At 40.5% G+C, this 24860-nt stretch overlaps 5 gene segments (V, D, J or C); 3 read left to right on the top strand and 2 right to left on the bottom strand.

Moving 5' to 3' along the window:
* The window catches only part of LOC120435641, a 33345-nt gene extending 9805 nt beyond the window's left edge, over positions 1-23540 (bottom strand). The window contains exon 1 of the C gene segment in view: positions 23488-23540.
* Positions 8955-10232, top strand: LOC120435635. The segment is given in 3 exon segments: positions 8955-9006; positions 9114-9417; positions 10019-10232. Coding segments are annotated over 3 exon segments (417 nt in total).
* On the top strand, positions 16360-17163 carry LOC116336014. The segment is given in 2 exon segments: positions 16360-16411; positions 16519-17163. Coding segments are annotated over 2 exon segments (375 nt in total).
* Positions 19550-20043, top strand: LOC116336013. The segment is given in 2 exon segments: positions 19550-19604; positions 19712-20043. Coding segments are annotated over 2 exon segments (369 nt in total).
* LOC116336012 lies at positions 22047-24519 on the bottom strand. The segment is given in 3 exon segments: positions 22047-22500; positions 23125-23270; positions 24470-24519. Coding segments are annotated over 3 exon segments (522 nt in total).
* Between the last annotated feature and the right edge of the window lie 341 nt (positions 24520-24860).

Here is a 24860-nt window from a genome sequence, read left to right as displayed (position 1 = left end):
AGAAGGCTGCAGTATCAGCAAAAAATATCATGTGTGAATGCATGTGAGTGAATGCGAGTGATGGGACCAAGGGGGGAAATAAATGAAAGGACAAGTGGGAGACTTAAATCTGGGGATGCTGATGTTCCTTTGAGTGAATTTCTGCTTTGTTGATTTGGGTTAGACCATGTTATTACATTATAGAATGCCAAATGCTAAAAGGGAAACATTGTTTGATGAGATTCAAGTTACCATTAACTGAGGTAACTCATGATTAATAACTGTTTGGTTTAAGTTTGTTTTTGTCATGACACAGACTGGATCATAAAGGGAGAGTATGAAATGTAAAGTACAGGTTTTGTTTCCAGGAAGTTCCAAGGATCCAGACTTTCCATGGAGCAACGATTTTGAGGAGATTTGACATAATAATTTAATTGATTTTGTTCCTTAAACACAGGTTTTCAGGGCTGGAGCAAAATACCGGAGAGGAGGATGGCTGAGCTGTTCTGAGAAATGAAATGACTAACCTTTTTTCCTTTTGATTTGTTAAGCTTGGGTGAAGCATGTTGAGTTTTTTGCCACATGAGATGTGTCAAAAAAGAGAGGGGTTTAAGATTTAAGATTTAATTTGTTTAATTTGAAAGGGGTTTTACTAGGATTTTATAATGATTGGGGTTGTTTGATAATTTAGATATGGTAAAACTGGGGCAGAGATTGTTAAATCTAAAGAAAGGAGTAAAATGAACTGAATTCTTTTTAGAGGATAAATTGCGGTGTTCATAAGAAGTGGTACACCAAACTTAAAGGGGAAACTGTGGGAATAAAGGATATGCTTTGGGGAAAATAGTGAACATTTGATGAGTAGAAAATGTGGGATTTCTTTTTGATTTTTAGGATAAGATGTCACAGTGACATAATGTTAGAATGTTGTTAGAATGTAGGCTTTAGAAACAGAGAGTAAATAGATTTATTTCTAGGGTAGAGGAGAGCTTTTTATGAGGATGTTAAAAGTCTCGCTGACTCAAATGAATAATATTGGAGATTATATATGTAGAAATGATTTTTTCTTACACATTGCAATCGTGCTCATTAACAGAGTTGATGTTCGGTCCATTTAAAGGTCATAAGCTTCGATGAGCGTTATGTCTCAGTCGATATATTGTAGGGGACTTGGAGCAACAGAAGGATAAACAGCATTCACGCTTACAAACACATATGGTTTAAACATAGGTGAGGCCTAGGGCCTGAAATTCCTTTAGCTTTTAACTGAATTTGAGTTGGCCCAATAACAAATGACAGAAAGAGGAACTGAATAGGAGTTTTGCTTGTAACTAAACTGAGTGACATATAAAATATTGAGATAACACATGCAGCTCTAACTTAGTCCTCTTATATAAAAAGCAGTTACAGGATAACAAATACTTGTTGAAGCAAAACAGAAGCAAAGGGAGAAAGCTTATATATGTTGGTTAAGTCTGATAAAGTTTAAGTTAGAAGGAGTCATTACATTAAGAGTAGCAAAATGAAATAAAATGATAGATTCAAACAGGTTATCACACAGGAAATGGGAGTTCTAAAATACAACTAAAATTTAGTTAGGAGCAATTAACTATGTGTTTACACGTAATGATGAAAGTGGTTGTTTTTTCTTTGATCCTTTAGTAGAATAAGTGTTTAGGATTTTTCTTGTGAAAGGTGACTTTAGATGAGAGGTAGGCCTTTGCAGCAGTGACAGTTTGTGTACAGGATGTTGATGATCAGATAAGGAGCAAAGAGGAAGCACATGCAGAGACGTGCTTCCTTCGATTCTCTTAAAGGCAGTGCTTGGAGAGTTTTACAAATGCTGAGTACGGTTGAATGAGATATAAAAATAAAAGTCAAAAACCAAATACAAAATTAGGTTCATGTTTTGAGTAATATTAGCTTGAATCAGGTTTGAATAAAGAGAACAATTGAGGGACATAAGGTAGGAGAGCCGTAGTAGGGAGAAAGTGTTTTCTATCCTTTACAGGAGAAGATTTCCACAAGAGAAGGACCCAGAAAAGGGACAGACCACTAGAGATTCACACGTGTAAGGGGTCTCTCACCGGGTATGATTGGGTTCAGGGGTGAGGGAGGAGTGCTGATTGAGCTCTGCTCGCACTCTTATTCTCTCCTGCCCCTGATCAACTTTAGGCTCACTGATACTTTGGTGTGATTAACCTCAAGCATGAGTGTTCTCAAGTGGGAGCTGGCGTTTTATTACTGGACCACCTAGATGACGGGAGGTTGTTGTCTGGTTTGCTGAGTCAGGGGACGGCTAGAGAGGGTCAGAGCGAAGGCAGTAGACCTGGGAATGGTGGTTTCGGGGGCCCATGATGCCATTAATGGATCTAGAGGTGACCGAGTGGGTCGAGGAGTGACACCACGCACAGTATGGTGACCTCTTGTGGTCAAGAGGTCAAGAGAGGGAAGTGTAGAATTATAGGAATTATTTTAGGGTTACTGTTCATAACCATCATCTTTATCATTGCATTAATTATCATTTCATCCAAGCATTTATTGAAGTGCTGGCATTAGGTTATAATTTGTATTACAGGGGTTATCATAATCAAATATTAACATGTTTATTACAGGTTGTTCTAAAATTTAAAGGTTTTCGAATGTTTTTATATTCTTACACATAGTCTTCAGTGGGGGAGAAGCTGACTGCAGGCTGATAGGAAATGCGTCTGCAGAGCATGTTTTGCAGAAGTGAAACCGAAAGCAGAGCGGCGCAACCCAAAGAGTAGGGTGTTTATTCAGTAGATTAAATATATAGTTCCAGTAAGGTTATTATAGGGAGGGATGAGCCTCTGTTCTGGTGAAAGGTCAGAAGTGTAACGGGCTGATGTGAGAGCATTTAAGGGCGAGACATACACATCCAGACACGTACGCAGTACACAGCATGCACGCGCCCTCGCACGTGTACGCACACACACATACACACCATGGTAGATCTATTTTGGTAGGGCAGAAATGCAGAAGTGTGCCGACGTACTTAGAGGAAGTGCACCAGAGGGAAGCGACAGCGAAGACGAGCTGAGGGGAAGCACCTGGCGTTGACCCGAAGAAGATGTTCTGTTTTAGACTATGCTAAAGTTCATGGAACAGTTTGTGGTTTGGATTGACGTAAGCTGTACTATTGTCTATTTTTGTAAAAGAGGGGGGCTTTGTTATTGTACCCATATAAAACCTTGTCTCATGATTGTAAGTTCAGTTCGACGCTGAAATCTGCACAGCGGTCGGACTCACACATGTGTTTATTAAAATACTGTCTTATTGCACACCGGACTGGATCTGTGGTTATTTATGGATTCTTCTCTCAACATTGAACCCTAACAATGTATAACAGAGTTTGGGAGGGTGGGAAACTGCCGCAAAGCTGGAAGGAGGCTGTGGTGGTGCCCATACGTAAACCAGGGAGGGATGACACAAACCCAGGAAATTATAGGCCTATAGCTTTAACATCGAATATCTGCAAAGTAATGGAACGAATGATAAATAAAAGATTAACATACCATGTAGAAAGTAAAGATTATTTATCTAAACATCAAAGTAGGTTCAGAAGAGGGAGAAATACAATGGATCCAGTATTGTGTTTGGAACATGAACTCAGGAAAGCACAAATAAATAAAGACAGTGTAGTTGCAGTGTTTTTTGACATAGAAAAAGCTTACGATATGATGTGGAGAGAAGGCCTACTAATTAAAATCAGTACATTGGGCATCAGGGGGCGGATGTACAGATGGATAATGGATTTCTTAAATGGAAGACAAATACACGTGAGGATTGGGAAGGTTTACTCTGAGAAGCTCTCAGGAGAAAACGGTACACCTCAAGGGAGCATAGTGAGCTTTTGTTATTTTCTTTGATGATAAATGTTGTGTTTAATGATATAGAGGGAGGGGTGGGATGTTTGCTTTTTGCTGATGATGGAGCAATATGGAAGAGAGGGAAAAATATAGAGCATATTGTAAAGAAACTGCAGGGAACAATTGGAAGAGTTGAAGAGTGGTCATAATCACCAGCTACAGACGCCCCCCACCCACTGTTGAAGCAAACAAAGACCTGGCCAACGAGCTAAATACATTCTACTGCAGGTTTGAGACGGACAGACTCCCACGCCTCACCCTCCCCTCCCCAGAGACACCGCTTCAGACACTGACCCCCAACACACCTTCCACCTCTCCCCCCTTCACCCTCACCCTCTCCAATCCAGTCTCAACGACCACCCCCACCCTCCCCAATCCAGACTCAATGACCACCACCACCCTTCCCATTTCAGACTCAACGACCACCCTCACCCTCTCCAATCCAGACTCAACGACCTCCATCACACCTCCCACCCCCCTTTCCTCCTCCCTGAAACTCAGAATACACACTGAGGATGTGAGCCGACTATTTCAGAAACAGAAGCCCAGGAAAGCCCCCGGACCAGACGGTGTTTCACCCTCCTGCCTCAAGACCTGTGCTGAACAGCTGGCTCCCATCTTCACTCGCATCTTCAACAGATCCCTGGAGCTGTGTGAAGTTCCCTCCTGCTTCAAACGCTCCACCATCATCCCTGTTCCCAAGAAACCCACCATCACAGGACTGAATGACTACAGACCTATCGCCTTGACGTCTGTGGTCATGAAATCCTTCGAACGACTGGTGTTAGCCCATCTGAAGGACATTACAGGCCACCAGCTGGACCCTCTGCAGTTTGCCTACCGGGCAAACAGGTCGGTGGATGATGCAGTGAATATGGGGCTGCATTACATCCTGCAACACCTCGACCGCCCGGGAACTTATGCCAGGATCCTGTTTGTGGACTTTAGTTCGGCTTTTAACACCATCGTGCCTGAACTTCTCTCTTCCAAACTCTCCCAGCTCAGCGTGTCTCCAGCTACCTGTCAGTGGATCACCAGCTTCCTGACAGACAGAAAGCAACAAGTGAGGCTGGGGGAGATCACCTCTGAAACTCGGTCCCTCAGTACTGGTGCCCCTCAAGGATGTGTCCTCTCACCACTACTGTTCTCCCTCTACACTAATGACTGAACCTCCAAGAACTCGGCTGTTAAACTCCTAAAGTTTGCAGATGACACCACCATCATTGGCCTCATCCAGGATGGTGATGAGTCTGCATACCGGCAGGAAGTTGAGCGGCTGGTACTCTGGTGCAGTCAGTACAATCTGGAGCTGAACACTCTTAAAACTGTAGAGATGACAGTGGACTTCAGGAGACATCCCCAACTCTGCCCCCCTCATCATGTCAGACAGCCCTGTGTCGACTGTGAAGATCTTCAAGTTCCTGGGTACCACCATCTCCCAGGACCTGAAGTGGGTGACCAACATCAACTCCATCCTCAAAAAGACCCAGCAGAGGATGTACTTCCTGAGACAACTGGGGAAGTACAGTCTTCCACAGGAGCTGCTGATCCAGTTCTACACTGCAGTCATTGGGTCTGTCCTGTGCTCCTCCATCACAGTCTGGTATGGTGCAGCCACTAAACAGGACAGGAGCAGACTGCAGCGGACTGTACGGGCAGCAGAAAGGATCATCGGTGCCCCCCTGCCCTCCATCCAGGATCTGTACCTCTCAAGAACCAGGAAACGGGCAGGGAAAATCATCACAGACCCCTCACACCCTGGACACAGACTTTTTGACCTGCTGCCCTCTGGCAGACGGTACAGGAGCCTGCAGACCAAGACCACCCGACACAGGAACAGTTTCTTTCCCCTCGCCATCTCCCTCCTATTGACCTGTCACACTGCTCCCCACTGCCAGACTGCAACTGCCCCTTATGTACATTCTGTAGTATTCATTCCACCTCATTTCATTTCTGTATTTTATGTACATAAGTTTAGTTATTTATAGTTGGTTTACACAGCTTTGTGTATGTATGTGTATGCATGTGTAATGTATATATAGACGTGTGTGTGTGTGTGTGTGTGTGTGTGTGAGATTTACATTGCTGTGCTTGAGAGCCACCATCTACCGGAACCAAATTCCTTGTATTTGTCTGCACATATACTTGGCCAATAAACACCATTCTGATTCTGATTCTGATTCTGATTCTGATATAAGTGGGGTTTTAAATTTTCAGTTGATAAGACCAAGATAATGTTCTTTACAAGGAAAAGAGTTGGTAAGCATGTCAAGCTTAAGTTGTACGGTCAAGAATTAGAAAGGGTGAGTAAATTTAAGTTTCTTGGATTGTGGTTTGATGAAAGGGTAACATGGGCTGCACACATTCAGAAAGTGGTGGATAAAGGTAAAAAAGTATTGAATATAATGAGGTGTTTAGTTGAGAGTGACTGGGGAGTAGATAGGACGTCTTTGAGGGCCATATACACTGGGTTGGTCAGATATTGGATTATGGATGTGTAGCATATAACTCAGCAGCAGACACAACTCTGGTAAAGTTAGACCAGTATCAGACATTAAGACTTTGCACATGTGCATTTAAAACAACTCCAACAGCAGCTTTACAGGTCGAGATGGGAGAGATGCCATTAGGAATGAGAAGAGAACAGCTCAAACTGAATTATTGGGCAAATCGGGGCCACGGTGTCATGATCCTGGGCCATGTTGGCCCAGCATTCTTAGTTTTTGTGTGTTTTGTACTTTGTTCTTTATTCATGCCTTGGTTCCTAGGTTGTTCTGTTAAGATGTTCCTTTTTTGGTTACCCCCTGTGTGCCCCTCTGTGTATCTGTGAGCCCTTGTTTCCCCTCCTTGTGTTTTATTCCATGTTTTCCCCAGCCCGTTATGTCTGTGCTCTCCCCGTGCTCTTTCTCCTCCTGTCTGAACCTCTGTGTATTTCCTGTTTTACTTTGACAGTCTCTCGTCAGTATGCGTCATATTGTGTTCGCTCCTGCCCTGTCTCGTTACGATTATATGTGTCAGCTGTGTTCCTCATGTGCTCCCACTTCCCTCGTTAAACCTCTGTGTATTTATGTCCGCGTCTCCCTCAGTTCTGTGTCGCGTTCTCCCTCATGACTGTGTGCCCCCTCCATGTGTTTCCTCATGAGTTAGTTCCTTTATGACTTCCCAGTTTAGTTTCATATTATTTTGTATCGCCTTAACTTCCGTCAGCAATAAAGCTGTATTTTGATTTCAGTCCTGTTTTCCCGTGAGTTTGCGTTTGGGTCCTCATCCTGCCTGCACACAGCCTAAACATGACACACGGACAGGATCACCCAACACATGAAGTACTCAAACCTTGCTGGGAGAAAGAAAGGAGGGAAACGAAGAGCTTTGGATGGATTGTGGGAAGAAGAGCAACAGAATTTAAACTGGATCAGTTAAACATTAGTCAAAGAGTACCGTTACCAGCAATACCTCCATGGATAAGTCCTGATGCCACAGTAGACTTAAAGTTGTTAGACAAGAAGAATGAGGATAAGGCATTTATTTTAAACTCTCATACAGTACAGGTGTACATTGACCAATATTATAACCCTGTTCAAATATATACAGATGCCTCAAAGAACACAGCCGGACAAACTGGTGTAGCAGTTGTGGTCCCTGAGTTTACGGTGGAAATAGGGAAAATAATAAAAATAATAATAATAAAAAGATGACACACATTTGGATCTATATTAAACCTTACATATTCACATAATTATTATGTTATTATAGGAATACTGTTATTATTGTAAACTACTAAATCATCAGAGATCACACACTCTCTGAACAGTAAATAAAATCATTGAACAAATGCAACAAGAATAATTGTTTCAGTTTGACCTTGTAAACAGAAGTTGACAGAACATTGTGGAGGTGTGAAGACTTCAGTCAAAACTTATGATTTTCTTCAGCAGATGGAGTTTCACAAACATGAATTCAAAATAAATCTTCTGGTGTGTTTTAAAATATCTTCACTTAGTAAAAGTGAAGAGTCACTGACTCTACTGCTGGCCACCCTGGGGCTCCTTGTTCAGGGTGAGACTCTGTGGAAACGTTGCTTCAGCTTGCAGCCAGGTTCACCACAATGATGGAGAAACTCAGACAAACAGTGTGCAGGTCCTCAGTCATCCAGATCATGGTCGTGTAAGGAGCTTAGAAATAAACAAACTGGACTTCTTTAAGTTTCTTGAAGATGTTTCACCTCTCATCCGAGATGCTTCTTCAGTTCTAAAAGACACACAATTAAAATCGTCTTTGTTAAAAATGTGTCTAAAATGTTTTTTTCTGCTTAAACTGTTTCACTTTTTTCACTGGTGGAAATCAAACATGTGTTCTTTATGAAGATGCCATGAATTATTTATTTAATCAGGAATCACTGAGGGGAAAATATGATGTTATGTTGAAGACAGCTGTCCTTCATGATTTCGCTGCAGTAAGGAAGAGCATCCCGCTGTACAAATGAACCTGAGGAACGATCTAGAGATGTGCTGAATGGAAGTGCTGTCAGAGAGCTGACCGATGGATTCAGAATCTATTTATAGAATGAAGGTTTACCATATGAAAATAATAAAAGAAAACAATAATGAGAGAGACAACTCTATATGCTATTATGTTCCTCACATTTTTATTTGACCAAAAATATCAAGATCGAGAGTTGTTAAAGAAAATGAGAAAATCATTGGACATTAAGATTGTACCTCAGCTTTGTTCACCATAATTACCTCCACCTAATATAATATAAACTAATATACAGATGAAGAGACTGATCAGCATCAGAATGCTCAGTGATCAGCAATTTGACATTAACTGCTGATTTGTGTTTCTCATGCACACAATCATAAACATGAAATACAAAGAAAAACAACATCATAAAACAAACAAACACACAAAGTCATTCAATGTGTGTGTCAGTCAGATCATTTCCATAGAGAGGCACTTTGCATCAGCAGCACCATGCTCCAGTGCTCTGGGAGAGTTTATAGTCCTGAGAGTTGAACACTGGATGACTGACAGCTGTCCTTCATCACAACAGAAGCCACAGAAATCCTCCTCATCAAAAACATGACTTTGATCTGCGTCCTCATCTGGACTCTCCTCTGCTGCTGCTTCACAGGTAAAGTCCAGAGAATCAAACTCCTCTCCTCTATCAACATCTGTCCCTCTGAAATGAAGCCCACAAAACCATGAAGCTGCTTTATGTTTTTGTCTCTGTATCCTCAGAGTCCAGAGGACAGATCACAGTGACTCAGCCTGGAGCAGTGAGCTCTGCTGTGGGAGGATCTGTGAACATCAAGTGTAGGACCAGTCAGGATGTTTATAGCTCTAACCGTTTAGCCTGGTACCAACAGAAAGATGGAGGAGTTCCGAAATTGCTCATTTACCTTGCTAGCTATCGACAATCAGGGATTCCAGCTCGTTTTACAGGCAGTGGATCAAACTCTGACTTCACTCTGACCATCAGTGGAGTCCAGGCTGAAGATGCAGCAGTTTATTACTGTCAGAGTTTTCATGTCATCAACAGTCAGTGGGTGTTCACACAGTGAAAAACAGTCGTACAAAAACCTCCCTCAGTCAGACTGAACAGAAACTGAACTGACTGCTGCAGCTGGAAGATACTGCAGAGACTGATACAGTTCACTGAGGACACACACACACACACACACACACACACACACACACACACACACACACACACACACACACACACACTACAAAAAACTTCACCTTTAGATCTCATTATGAGTTTGTATTCTTGTCCAATTTACTAAAAACAAGCTTAGAGAAAGTCTGACAAGTAATCCACTTCATGCCCTTTCACCTCACCTACTCTGCTTCACACACATTTCAAATACCTCCAGTACAATTTTAAAAAAAGTCATCATCACACAATCAGAGTTAGCGGCAACTAATTTTGCCCTTCTAACCTAAGACCCATACTCTTTCATTGAATGAATTTTTAATTTTAATTCTTTGCTATTTGGGCTTATTCGGACCTGATGGATGTAAAATCAAAGACGTCTTGATGACGATAAATTCCAATGATACCATTTGATCTATTGATAAACAGCTAAAGTCAGATCATTTCCATAGAGGATGAGTTGACTGTAATTTCTCTGTGCTTTCAGAGACATCATGGGGCGGAGCCCTCGTCAGCACACCTGCCATGCTCACCTGATTGTGATCTAGGACATCCGGCAGTATTTAAGACCAGTGTCGACATCGCTTCTTTGCTGGTCCATCTGCTAACCACATGTTAGCAACAGGCCGCCTTTATGTCTTGTGCTGTGTTTAACTTTCCTTGTTCTCCTTGTGCTCTCAGTAGCATCTCAGATCCATCAGTCACATTATCAGCAGTTTGCATACCTACCTTTACGCTGGTCATGCTCATGCTGCTTCATGTTCTCAGGCTCACGTTTCATCACCTGTCTGCTCTCCTGCCTTTAGCTGTTCTGGATCACTGGGTTAATCCTGTTGTGCTCACTACACTCATCCATCCGACTCACCCAACATCGCTCCCACCAGAGCAACCTCCACTCCACCTGCCAAAACCTTCACGTTAAGCATTCTTCTTCAGTTCCATTGTTTACTATTGTGTTGCATAATAAAGCTTGTGAGGGAACTTAATCCCAATTTCCTGTGTTTGAATCTGCGTTTGGGTCCACATCCATGTGCTTAACACTAAAGGACTTCAGCCTTGACAATTATTTATTCTCTGTTGACCCTGTTTAACGATGGACTCTGTTCACATTGAACTTGAGCTGACGTTCAAAGATTGTGCCAAAATATTTGTAACACTGCACAATGTGGACATCCAATCCATAAATAACACTGACTTCATTCTCAGTGTTACAGCTGCCTTAAATCAGTTAGGTTTAAACAGCTATCATTACACCACACACAGTTTTTTTTTCTGTTCTGACTCTGGCCAGACAGCTTTGCAGTTGTCTCCACCGTTCACCTCAGGTCCCGGTATCACTGAAAAAAGGTGAGAGTGTGATTACCAGATGGAATGCAGCTGCCTTGCCAACCTCCCTGGCACTGCTTTCGAGCTTGCTGCACCACCCCTCCCTTGCAGCAGAGCCAAAGACCACACCTCCACCATAATAATGAAATAAGTGGTAACAGAACACAGCCCTGAGGTGAAGCAGAGCTCAACACCATCCTACATTTGTCCTTTAACGAAACCCTGTTGACGCTTTCAGTAAGTAGTTTCAGTTTCAGTTTAAGCTTTGGTCTGGAAGTTTAAAATGAGAGGCAAGTCTCTCCATCAGCGTATGAGGGTGCATTTACCTCTTGAGCCCCAACGCCACTGGTACTGGGGGCAAAGGGGGGTGATTCTGTTTCATTAGATGTAACACGAGGGCGGCTATGTACATACCAGCATGTGTGGTATCCACTGAAACCTCTGAATCTCAGCTAAAAGCTCATATAAACCATTTCTCACAGATTTGTCACGCTCTGATCAAAATTCACTGAACCAGCTGCAAAAGAAGGTCACAAATATCTCCCACGCTTGATAATCAATAGGAAATGCATGCCATTTCTCTGTAGCTCACTTGAAAATATTCTCGAAACAAGCGTCTTTAGGCATCTAAATAAAGTTAGATCATTTCTGCTGTTCAATAATTAAGAAATTTCAACTCACACATGGTACCAAAATGCGCCATGTCGCAAAATGCCTGACTATGAATTTATAAAACCCACTTTAACATTTCCTTGTTTCACTTCAGCAGCATCAGTCTTTGCACAGATGATGTTCAAATGTTAATCACTGGTTTTCTGGAGTTTATTGTCTAGTGAAGCATATTTTGAATATGGGTATATGCAATAAAATCCCAAAATAAATTGGGCGAGGAAAAAATCTACGTACTTTTTCAGCCTCAGTAACTTTGATACAGTAACATCTGCTGTAATATTTACACTTTTGATGACGTCTCACAAGTCTAAGGAGCTTGGAAAGAAAAGCCTCTGGACTTCTTTAGGTTGCTTGAAGACGTTTCACCTCTCATCCGAGAAGCTTCTTCAGTTCTAGGGTCAAAAGGTGGAGAGTCCCAGATTAAAAACCCCGTGGGAGTATCCCCCCAAAGAGGGACAAAAGGACCCCCTGACGATCCTCTACCTAATCACATGAGCCAAGGTGTGAAACTGGGTGTGGGTCACAATCAGCCAGAGTTTCGGGTGAGCTCATTGTGCAACCTAGCCCCATGGGTCATCGTAGTCTAAGGAGCTTGGAAAGAAAAGCGTTGGGTTTTTCGAGGTGCTTAATAATGACCGTGTTTAATATAAATATAATATTAAATATAATATAAACTTTTACTTGGCTGTCAAGCAAATTGCAAAGTGGTGATTTAATAATGATACAATATTGATTTTATCCAGTTTGTTGAAAATAATTTTCTTCTGTTTTCTCTGTCATTTTATAAAACTATAAAGTGGAAAATGTTCTTGTTGTGGAAAACGTCTTTAAAGAGCTTTAAAACGGTATTGCAACAATAATGTTGTAGGAAATTTAAAAAGTTTAAAAAACAGACATTCAGAAAGGGAGAATTTCAAACCAAATACGTCTAATTGGACACTGTTAGTCAATATTATCATGAAGTGATTGATCCAATGATAGAAATCATCACATTGATCCAAGTCTCTGTGTGAGTCAGATCATTCATCTGCAGATCTTCAGTCATCCAGATCATGGTAGTGTAAGGAGCTTGAAAAGAAAGAAACTGGACTGCTTTGAGTTTCTTGAATATGTTTCACCTCTCATCTAAGAAGCTTCTTCAGTTCTAAAAGACATGCAATTAAAATCATCTTTGTTAGAAATGTGTCTAAAATGTTTTCTCTGTTTATAGCGTTTCACCTTTTTCACTGGTGGAAATCAAATTTATGTTCTTCTACAAGATGCCATGAAATATTTAATCAATCAGGAATCACTGAGAGGGAAACAGTATGTTATGCTGAAGACAGCTGTCCTTCATATTATTGCTACATTAAGGAAGAGCATCCTGCTGTACAAACAAACCTGAGGAAGGATCGAGAGATGTGCAGAATGGAAGTGCTGTCAGAGAGCTGACCAATGGAATCAGAATCTATTTATAGAATGAATGTTTACTGTCTGATAAGAATAAAATTAACAAATTTGCAAAAATAACATAACAGAAAAAAATGGAAAACAGCAACAGGAGAGACAGATCTATATGCTATTATGTCCCTAACATTTTTATCTGACCAACAATATCAAGATTGAGAGTTGTTACAGAATACGAGAAAATGGTTGGACATTAAGTTTGTACCTCAGCTTTTTTCACCATAATTACCTCCACCTAATATAAAATAAACTAATATACAGATGAAGAGATAATCAACATCAGAAATCTTAGAGATCAACAATTTGGCATGAACTTAATATTTGTGTTTCTCATGCACAAAATCATAAACATGAAATACAAAGAAAAACATCATCATAAAATGTGACAGTGAGTCAGATGATTTCCATAGAGAGGCACTTTGCATCAGCAGCACCATGCTCCAGTGCTCTGGGAGAGTTTATAGTCCTGAGAGTTGAACACTGGATGACTGACAGCTGTCCTTCATCACAACAGAAGCCACAGAAATCCTCCTCATCAAAAACATGACTTTGATCTGCGTCCTCATCTGGACTCTCCTCTGCTGCTGCTTCACAGGTAAAGTCCAGAGAATCAAACTCCTCTCCTCTATCAACATCTGTCCCTCTGAAATGAAGCCCACAAAACCATGAAGCTGCTTTATGTTTTTGTCTCTGTATCCTCAGAGTCCAGAGGACAGATCACAGTGACTCAGCCTGGAGCAGTGAGCTCTGCTGTGGGAGGATCTGTGAGCATCAAGTGTAGGACCAGTCAGAGGGTAAATGGTGGAAACTATTTAGCCTGGTACCAACAAAAAGATGGAGGAGTTCCTAAACTACTCATTAAGTATGCTAGCACTCGAGCATCAGGGATTCCAGCTCGTTTTACAGGCAGTGGATCAAACTCTGACTTCACTCTGACCATCAGTGGAGTCCAGGCTGAAGATGCAGCAGTTTATTACTGTCTGGGTGAATTCTATGCTAACAGTCAGTATTCGTTCACACAATGAAAAACAGTCGTACAAAAACCTCCCTCAGTCAGACTGAACAGAAACTGAACTGACTGCTGCAGCTGGAAGATACTGCAGAGACTGATACAGTTCACTGAGGACACACACACACACACACACACACACACACACACACACAAACAAAATTATATTGCTGAAATATTTCTGCTTTAAGAATAAAGTAGCATAAAAACTTCCATCCATACCTTTAGTATCTGCAGTGTCACATTTAGGAATGGAATAAATAACAAGTCATAAAAAATGTCACTAAAATGAGCACATTGAGGCTTTCATTCTTCATTTAGAATAATATGTTCAAATATTTAGTGTGAACTCTGCAATCACCATTGCTTGTGAAAAATAATGTAGTGATTTAAAACTGAGGACTTTACTGTGTTTGAATAGTTATGATTGATAAGGATGAACATATTCACAGAATTACTTTTACAGCTGACGTTGGAAATGCAGGAAATATTTTGAATTTTAAATGATTTCACTTCTCATGCTATTAGTATCATCATCAAAAATCATCCTGAAAAATACTTGGTCATAGGGGGCTCTCTGATTTTTGGCATTGTTCTGTATTCATGTAAAAAAAAAAAAAAAAAAAAAAAAAAATTAATTAACTTTAAAGTACTGACTGTTGTGAGTTGATGTTACATAAATAAGATTGAATTGGACTGAACTGAATATTTTTTAGTTCCTACAACTGTTTCACAAGGAAAACCTCTAGAAATAAAGTGTTTCTGACCAGTGAGATGCTAGAAGGCTTTTAATTTGAAAACACCCAGCAACTAATGAGTTTTTTGAAAAAGTGGATTGCAGTGACCTAAAGGGAGCAGGAGAGCATACACTTTGAAATATTGATGGATTATGACACAATTATGATATAGAGATTTCTATCAGTGCTCTGAATCACATTAATGTTTATAGTTTGAGCTGCTTCAAAATGCCTTTGACTTTTAATTATCAGTTTTCTCACGTTTCAGTTCATGCAAAAGTTGACTTCATGAGTCAAGTAATGTGTCTTATCCTGACATTCTCCCTGTTGCACCAAGTTTAGTTAAGTTCTGCTCTGTTCCATTAAAATATCAGAATTATTTAGGACCAGGAGAATGTGGGTCCATGCAGATTCAGGACTAAGTGAAGAGGACACTGGAGCCTCTCTCAGCCCTGATTGGGAAAAGAGGAGCCAGTTCTCACTCCCGAGGCGTAACATCCCGACGTTTTGTCACGTCCCGCGGCGTTCCTCAGGAACGCGAAAGGTGACCTTCCACGTTGTTATGGTACGCGGCGGGTTCCAGCCCTGTATTGCAGCCCTAAACCTAACCTTATCCCGAAGCCTAACCATAACCTTATCCCTAACCTTAACCAACACTTTAATGACGTGAAATAGTGTTTTCCCAAGCGATTTTAAGAGAACAAGCGAAGATGTGTAGATTGAGTCCAAACGGTTGTCATGTGTCCGCAGTTTTCCGATGTCGTCACGTAGGAACGCGTTGGGTGCCTGAAAACGTAATATGTTGACGATTTGTCACCTAGCGTAAAATGTTACGCTTAGGGAGTGAGAACGTGTTGGAAAAGAGACAGGATACACCCAGGAAAGATAACGAGATGGACAACCATTCATACTCACATTTACACGTTTGATCAAATTAGAGTCACCAGTTAACCTAACCACAGTATCTGCATGTCTTTGGATGTGGAAGGAAGCCGGAGAGAGCCCACAGAAACACCGGAGGAACCTGCAACCTCCACAAAGAAAGTCCCCAGCCTGGATGAACCCTAGACCATCCTGCTGTTAAAGCAATAAGTGTTAAAGCTATAATGAGAATCACACAATGATTTTTCCTAAGCTTTACTGTCATGTCTTAAATAAAATAAACTACCTCACTGTGGGTTAGCATAATACTCGATACAACACAAACTGGAAAAACACAGTATTTATGACATGGAAGTGAAGTCTCCCTGTAGTTGTCCAAAGAATATAAAAGCACATTTTAAATTTAATTTAATTACATTTATAATTGCAGCTGCTTCTTCAAGTTCTTTCTTATGGTAGAAAGGTGATTATTTGGGTTAAGATACCCCTACCAAAAAAAATGAAACCAAAAAAAAAAAGAAAAGAAAAAGCTTGAAATATTCCCAAACATAACTGTGATAAACTGATAACAAATGGTTCATCAGATCAATCAACTCTCTCATACATTCAGATCATTTCCATAGAGAGGCACTTTGCATCAGCAGCACCATGCTCCAGTGCTCTGGGAGAGTTTATAGTCCTGAGAGTTGAACACTGGATGACTGACAGCTGTCCTTCATCACAACAGAAGCCACAGAAATCCTCCTCATCAAAAACATGACTTTGATCTGCGTCCTCATCTGGACTCTCCTCTGCTGCTGCTTCACAGGTAAAGTCCAGAGAATCAAACTCCTCTCCTCTATCAACATCTGTCCCTCTGAAATGAAGCCCACAAAACCATGAAGCTGCTTTATGTTTTTGTCTCTGTATCCTCAGAGTCCAGAGGACAGATCACAGTGACTCAGCCTGGAGCAGTGAGCTCTGCTGTGGGAGGAACTGTGAGCATCAAGTGTAGGACCAGTCAGGATGTTTATGGCTCCAGCTATTTACACTGGTACCAACAGAAAGATGGAGGAGTTACTAAACTGCTCATTTATCGTGCTAGCAATCGACAATCAGGGATTCCAGCTCGTTTTACAGGCAGTGGATCAAACTCTGACTTCACTCTGACCATCACTGGAGTCCAGGCTGAAGATGCAGCAGTTTATTACTGTCAGAGTTATCATGTCATCAACAGTCAGCATGTGTTCACACAGTGAAAAACAGTCGTACAAAAACCTCCCTCAGTCAGACTGAACAGAAACTGAACTGACTGCTGCAGCTGGAAGATACTGCAGAGACTGATACAGTTCACTGAGGACACACAGACACACACACACACACACACAAGCTATAGTGAAACAGTATTTCCAACATAATTACTGGATTGTCCCATTAGCAGCAGGTTCTCTAACTATTGCAAACAAGAGCTTAATAACATCTAAAACTAGACAGTATTGTTTGAAATGTGGAAAGAAACTGTCATTTTAATAAGTCACTAACTTTAAGCTGATATTCATGTCTAAAGTTGCTTTAGTAGTTAAGTGATAAGACTGAGTTTGTGTACCTGGCCAAAAAATAAATATATATTTAGTGTAAGAATGAATAAGATTACAGACTTTGTTTTACAGACTCTTCACTTCATGGTGACTTGACTATATTATGACTCTTGTTATTTTACAGGAGATGAAAAAGTGTGTCTGTGTTTTGTCAGGCTTGTCAGTGATCATTGCTCATCTGCCTTCACACATATATGACCTTGAGTGAAATCCCCTTCTTAATCCAGAGGGTTTACTATGATGTCAGCCCACCCTCTGCAACTATAACAGCTTCAACTCTCCTGGGAAGCCTTGCCACCAGGTTTAGGAGCAGGGCCGGCTGTACGCTGGGGCAAGAGGGGGCCACACCCCTTTAAGCCAAGCTTTTAGAAGTTGAGAAAGAAAATAATAGATTGCCCGCAAATTGAATATCGACAAGAGTTACTACAGTAAATTTCCCTGAAAAAGGCACAAATGAGATGATAGGTTTCACATCTCGTTCGCTCTTTAACTCTGTGTCCTGTTTCCGTGCGCAGGCTCACACAGCACTCGGCAGAGAACACCCACTCACCCTCCCCCCAGCTAAACATCTAATCACTGTTAGTATGTAAATAACCCGTGTCAGGTTTTTCAGTAGGCAGGGCAGAGCAAATGTAACCAGCTAATTTCTGTTGTCAAAATTATAATGACTGTAACTGATAGTGAATTATTTTAATGTTCTTCATTGTATTTGTTAGAAATATATATATATATATATATATTTAATTTCCCTTTAATTGAAGGACTTTTTTGTGAAACTTGGTGGAGCAGAAGTAATGTTGAGAATAGACTTGTTTTTTAGCGACACAAAGCAAGTAAAGCACAGGTGCACCGCGGGTTTTGCTGTGATGTTTCTACATGTAATTGCCTTCATTTAAATTAGTTCTCACGATGACGATGCTGAGCAATCCTGTTGGGAAACTTGGAATAAATCATCTGAACAAACAACTTGTCCACGTGGTGGCTGATGGGAGTAACACTGACTTGTGAGATTATTAACAACTGAAAAATACATCTATATTTGTACAGTCAGTGGGGGACTAGGCCATTGTTCTTCTTACAGTTTCAGTCTGGTAGAGTGTTTCTTTCTCAATCCCACAAGCACCACTGTGAGCCTGTGTGCTGCACAGAGCCGACTCGAGGATCTGTGTCAGTAAGACCCAAGACAAAGCCCCGCCCAGTTTTCATCTCTGCACTCAACAGTTTCCTCGTTTCATACAATGATGTAATCACAGTGATTTTAGTAAAGATTATTTACTTTTGTTACATAATAGAAAGAGGAATTTGCTGATCTTGGCCCACGTGAAAAAAATCCATAACAAATAACTTGGATATGGATAAATCTGTAAGAGTTTTTGGAAAGGGAAACAGGAGACTGATGTTGTAGAGTGAATTGAGGAGAAAGGAGAGTTGAGCTGTACAGCTGCAAACAGAGTTGAGTTCCTTACAAAACAAATAAGCTTAAAACAAGACGAAATCTGTTGAGTTCTACAAATTAATTTGAGAATTGTAGGAAAAGACATGGTGAATTGTTTTTTTTAATAACTTGGCCTACCCTTTTTAGTTTTGGTAATATTGGCAGTAGTGAGAAGTGCTATTGTTGGGTTTGAATATTTTTAAAATTGGCCATCCAACTCAGGTAAATATCATGTTTTTAGTAGTTAGAATCTGATTAGCAATATTTTATTTTACTTTTTGTTGTTTTAATTTTCTGTTTTTAGGGCACACAAACCCCCTGATGACGTTAAGGTGGCAATTCCTCAGGGGGGAAATCTAAAAGTGCAATCAATTACATGACAAACACAGTTATCCAGAGCAGAAGACTCATCACGTCTACACTGCTCTAGAGTCTGAGCTGCAGAGACTGATGCAGTTCACTGAGGACACACACACACACACACACACACACACACACACACACACACACACACACACTATTAGATAAACATGTAAGAGTGTAACACAATCTGAACTTGCAAAGTGGAGAAAATCTAAAGTGCTGTACAATAATAATAATAATGCACTTTAACATATTTTTCTCAATTGAAGGAAATATCTAAGGAGTAATGATCAGTCAATTATTTGTCAATAATGGAATTTGAATCACTAAATTCTTATCAGTTCGCATCTTTAATTTTGAATCAACTTTTCAGGCAGTTTTTAGGATATCCTGATAATAACGAACTCCAGTAGTCCAGAGTCAGTCAGTTCATTTCCATAGAGAGTCACTTTGCATCAGCAGCACCATGCTCCAGTGCTCTGGGAGAGTTTATAGTCCTGAGAGTTGAACACTGGATGACTGACAGCTGTCCTTCATCACAACAGAAGCCACAGAAATCCTCCTCATCAAAAACATGACTTTGATCTGCGTCCTCATCTGGACTCTCCTCTGCTGCTGCTTCACAGGTAAAGTCCAGAGAATCAAACTCCTCTCCTCTATCAACATCTGTCCCTCTGAAATGAAGCCCACAAAACCATGAAGCTGCTTTATGTTTTTGTCTCTGTATCCTCAGAGTCCAGAGGACAGATCACAGTGACTCAGCCTGGAGCAGTGAGCTCTGCTGTGGGAGGAACTGTGAACATCGAGTGTAAAGTCAGTGAGGATGTTTATGGCTTGTTAGCCTGGTACCAACAGAAAGATGGAGATCCCCCTAAACTGCTCATTTATGCTGCTGACACTCTAGAATCAGGGATTCCAGATCGTTTTGCGGGCAGTGGATCAGACTCTGATTTCATTTTGACCATCAGTGGAGTCCAGGCTGAAGATGCAGCAGTTTATTACTGTCAGAGTTATCATGTTATCAACAGTCAGCTTGTGTTGACACAGTGAAAAACAGTCGTACAAAAACCTCCCTCAGTCAGACTGAATAGAAACTGAAGTGACTGCTGCAGCTGGAAGATACTGCAGAGACTGATACAGTTCACTGAGGACACACACACACACACACACACACATTAAAATTAAACTACTAACATCTGTTCATTAGTAAGTTTGACTTCAATGACAGAATTTCTTAGAATCAGTCATATTTCTCCTTAAATAAAATATAAAGACAAATAAATACAGACACAGGATCTTTTAAGGTGGTCACACTCTTCAGTCTCTCCAGAAACATCTACAGCAGGGTTCTCACAACAAGAGACTGCCTGTTAGTCAAAGTTTGGATCCATGAGGAAGAACAGGTGCTTTGTCCTGTTTGTGGATCACAGGATCAGCTCTTTACACTGTTGAAGACACTCGAGGGTGAATGGAGAGTTTGCCCAGCAGTTCAGTTCAGTGGACTTGCAGATATTTGACTGTGTCTCCTGGAGTGTCCTGTGGGGAAGAAGCTGGAAGTATGAACTATCAGGGCTGTTGATGGGCTGTTCAGAGTTTTCCTCACATTACTGCAGACTCATTCCTGATAGGCTGAAGCTTTTCACCAATTCTGTTCATAACTTTTATATAAATGATTTATAGATGTGAGCTGATGTTTGGTGGTCTCAGGATTATATTTTGATGTTTGTCATTTGTGTTTATTCTTTTTGTTCACTGACTGCTAAAAATCACAGATTCTGATAAAGTGTTAGAGTTAAGATAAAGAGTTAGGGTTAGCTTTAGTCTTTAGTGATGACTTAGACCACACGAGGTTACAGTGGAAGTAGTTTTTTTATTATTAATATATTAATCTCCTCATGTATCAAACCAACAGTCTGGAGTTTCTGATCATTTCAGTGGGAATCAGTGTGAGACTGACTTCACTCTCACCATCAGTAGATGGTCAGAGTGAACTGACCAACAGCTGCACTCAAACAGAAACACTTTAGAAGTTAGCATTGATGCTACGATGATCTTCCAGGACAGACTCCAGTCTGAGGAGAAGACCTTGTTGGTCAGACACGAGCATGACCTTCACCTGCTGCAGCTCCAACCACTGCTCAGAGAAGGACTGCCAGCTGTGGATTTCAGTAGAAGAAGTTTCAACTCTGCTGATCTTTCATTTCCACTCTGAGCTCAGTAACTATGGCAACAGACAGGCATCACTGCTGAACCATGGCAACAGAAGGTTTCAGTACTAAAGATAAAAACACAAACACTGACTTCAGGTTTGACATTGTTTAAAATAAATGTATAAACTCAAAGGTCAAAGGTCAATCACATAAAAATACAATTAGATGAATTAGTCCACTTTATCTTTATCTCTTATCTAAATCCTTGAGCTCATTGGTTATTCTAATCAAAACATCAAATTGTAAATAATGTAAATATATATTTTAATGCTCTCAGCACTGAGCTGTAAACAGCTGCAGCTGACTGACTCTGTGTGTTTGCATATGTGTCCTGCCTCTCTGCTCACAGCTGTTAAGAGGCCAGTGTTGATCAGTGGCTGTCCAGGCCTTTCAGAGCCACTCACTGGTGACTCTGTGAGTTAGTGAGAGTCTGTTTAGGTCTCCTGTTTAGTTTCATCTTTTCTAAAGTCTTGATTTGACTGAAGAAAACTGAGAAGTGTGTCATCATTAGTCAAATACAGGTTACAGAAACGCGTCATGATCGTTTACTGTTTCTGTTAAACCCAACAGAGGAAACCATCACAGTCATACATGATGGAAACTACAACAAAGAAACTACCCATACCTGGGTAAAGCTGGTGGATGCAATTCATTGTTTTCTGTTATTTGTCACTTTTTATAAGTAACTGAATTAACAAGAATTTAATGTGAAGTGATGCAGCACATGTGAGTGTCATAAATGTGTGTCAGAGACAGATGTGCTGATCTGTGGAAACATCCTTACTGAAACCTCAGGATGGTTATCAGACAGAACAACAGTTAAATTGAAACATATGAAAATCACCATTTGAAGATTTTTTTTTATTGTTATTTTTTTAAATCATTAGCAATACTACAAGCAGTAAAACATGACATTTGAAATCAGAGTGAAACAGAGACAGAGAGAGAACAGACTGAGGGCAGCAGCAGAGTCTCAGTGAGTCAGGTCACAAATGTGAACACTGATCTCTGCTCAGTATCTCTGAGACCAGAGTCTGGGAGCCCTGGGTGGCCTCACAGGTCACAGAGCCCACCTTCATCCACTGGTATGTAGAGAGCTTCAGGGTGCTGCTCCAACTATACAGGCCGTCACTCTGCAGCACACCAGGGCTCCTGCTCTCCTCCCCGTCACTGCTGCTTCTTCCATCCACCTTCCAGGACAGAGTCCAGTCTGAGGGGAAGCCCTTGTTGGCCAGACATGTTAATGTGGCCTTCCCATTCTCCAGCTCCTTAACGGAGGGGGACAACACTGTCAGGGTGGGACGGGTGTCATCTAGGAAACACCAATCAGATTAGAGGACAGGAACCACAAGTTGTTTGTCTCCTTTAAGAAGTTTCTGTCAGGTGTTTTTTCTGCTCCACCAGTCAGTAACTCACACATTGTTTCACTTCCCTTTAAGAAACCTCTCATGCATATCAGCACAGAGAGAATCATCACACAGTTTGACCTGAAATATGTTCAAACTACACTGGAAATAAAAGAAGCAGATGTGGAAACAAGTTTTTCTTTAAAATCATGTAAAGTCTGAATCATAGACGATTAGATATCAATCATTAAGCGTTTTGGATTCAAAAGCTCATCAGACACAAGAACACTTTGGATTTTACACATGTTCTAATCCCCTTTTCAAATAAGAGTTATTATTTGGAAAGTTTAGAAACTAATCGATGGATAATTAAGTTTAATATTGGTTCCAGATAAAAATTTCCTTTCTCTGTGACAGAAATGTAGACAAAAAAACCATCTGCTCTGAGTGATCTTCCATCATATAACAGCAGAATAACAAATATTAAAATTGTCATAAAAAATTTAAAATTAATCTTTCAAGCTCTCTAAGACTAATTTTCAGATCCATCTTTATCAAATTTCATAATAAAAGCAGTTTAATTAACTTACTTCCAAATTCCAGTCTGGTTCCTCCACCAAAAGTCCACCACAGTGATACAAACTCATTGAGCCGCCGTACAAAAACCTCTGACTGTAGAGAGACACGGCTCTCTGACTGTGTGACTGAACTAAACCTACAAGCCCTCAAAATAAAACTTTACATGGAAACTAGAAATAATCATTCATACTGTGAACTACCCCACTCTCAATTATTCACTGTAATAACCTTTCACATATACATTTCCAAATATGACTTTGTGTTTAGGAGCAAAAGTATTAATAAGAAAGCTAAACATTAACATTGAACATTTTCAATTAAGGAATAAAAATTAAAAGAAAAAAATGAATAAATCAGCTTTATTTTTAACTTACTTCCAACATCCAGTCTGGTTCCTCCACCAAACGTGTACCACTGTGATACAAACTCATTGAGGCGCCGTACAAAAACCTCTGACTGTAGAGAGACACGGCTCTCTGACTCTGAAACAAACAAACTCAACAAAATAATTCACTGTTTGTCCAACACACTTCATGCACAGACAGTCACAACAAAAAAAGTATTATGTCTTGTAGTTGCAAATTTTCATGTATCAGTACATAAAAAATAAACTGGTCTTAAATTAGATATTGAATTACCCTATTTTTTGGACCATAAGGTGCACCGGATTATAAGGCGCATTAAGCGAAACAAAACAGTCAGATAAGTCAAACTTTACTCACCTCATTCTTCTTGCTTCCTCCACTTCTGTACCATTGACTCATTAATGTTGAATTCTCTCACAGCTGCTCTATTCCCATGTTGTTGCAGTATATTAATGACTAACCTCATATTGTGGATGGATTATCTCAGTTGTTCTGAAGTTTGGTCCATTTACAGCATCCTGCCATGCAATTGTATTTGTCCCTAACCTTCAGGAATCCTCGTGTTAACTTTTATCGAGTGGAAAAAAGTTAGCATTCATCCTCCAGCTTCACTGTGTTTATGTTATGCTAACATAGCTGTGTTGCTAGTGATCACATAGCACATCATTATATACCAGCTAGCCCAACTTCAGTAACCCTACAAACGTCACTGCTGTTTAGTTTTCTGTCTTCATTTATGTTGGAAGTGATAGCAGAGCTGTACGTTTGAATTTTTCAGACATCTCTCAGTCAGAACATGCTATATCATGTTTAGGTGGAAACTGGTGAGCTAACTTCCTGCTAACTTCCTGCTAACTTCTAACTCCGTTAAATTTGATAAATCTTGTTTTCATGGAGGCCTGGATGTTAAAATTAATTCTTACACCGGGTAAAGCAGCAATTTTGACCATTTTATTGAAGATGAAAGAATCTAGACAGTTTAAACTCTCACTGATGCCGCAGTGTTCGTTTGACGGAGTTTGGAACCAGATTACTCCACATGGCTCCTAACTACAGTAGCCATATTGCTCCGACAATCCATCAAGCAATGCGGCTTCATAGCTTAACAAAGTCGTAGTAAAACATTTTTGAGCGCCGTGTAAATAAGCACAACCAGAATTCATACATAAGGTGCACCGGATTATAAGGCGCACTGTCGATTTTTGAGAAAATTAAAGGATTTTAAGTGCGCCTTATAGCCTGAAAAATACTGTAAGCAAACAGTGACATTTTGTCATTATTTCTTAACACAAATTAAACCAAAATGCATCAGTTTGTTGAACATTATGTATACAATTACTGCTTCTAAAGGAATTGAGAAAGTAAGTAGCTGCCAAATGCTT

This window comes from Oreochromis aureus, linkage group 22, assembly GCF_013358895.1.
Source record: "Oreochromis aureus strain Israel breed Guangdong linkage group 22, ZZ_aureus, whole genome shotgun sequence".
NCBI classification, from domain to species: domain Eukaryota; kingdom Metazoa; phylum Chordata; class Actinopteri; order Cichliformes; family Cichlidae; genus Oreochromis; species Oreochromis aureus.
This window is presented reverse-complemented; position numbering and strand designations above follow the sequence as displayed.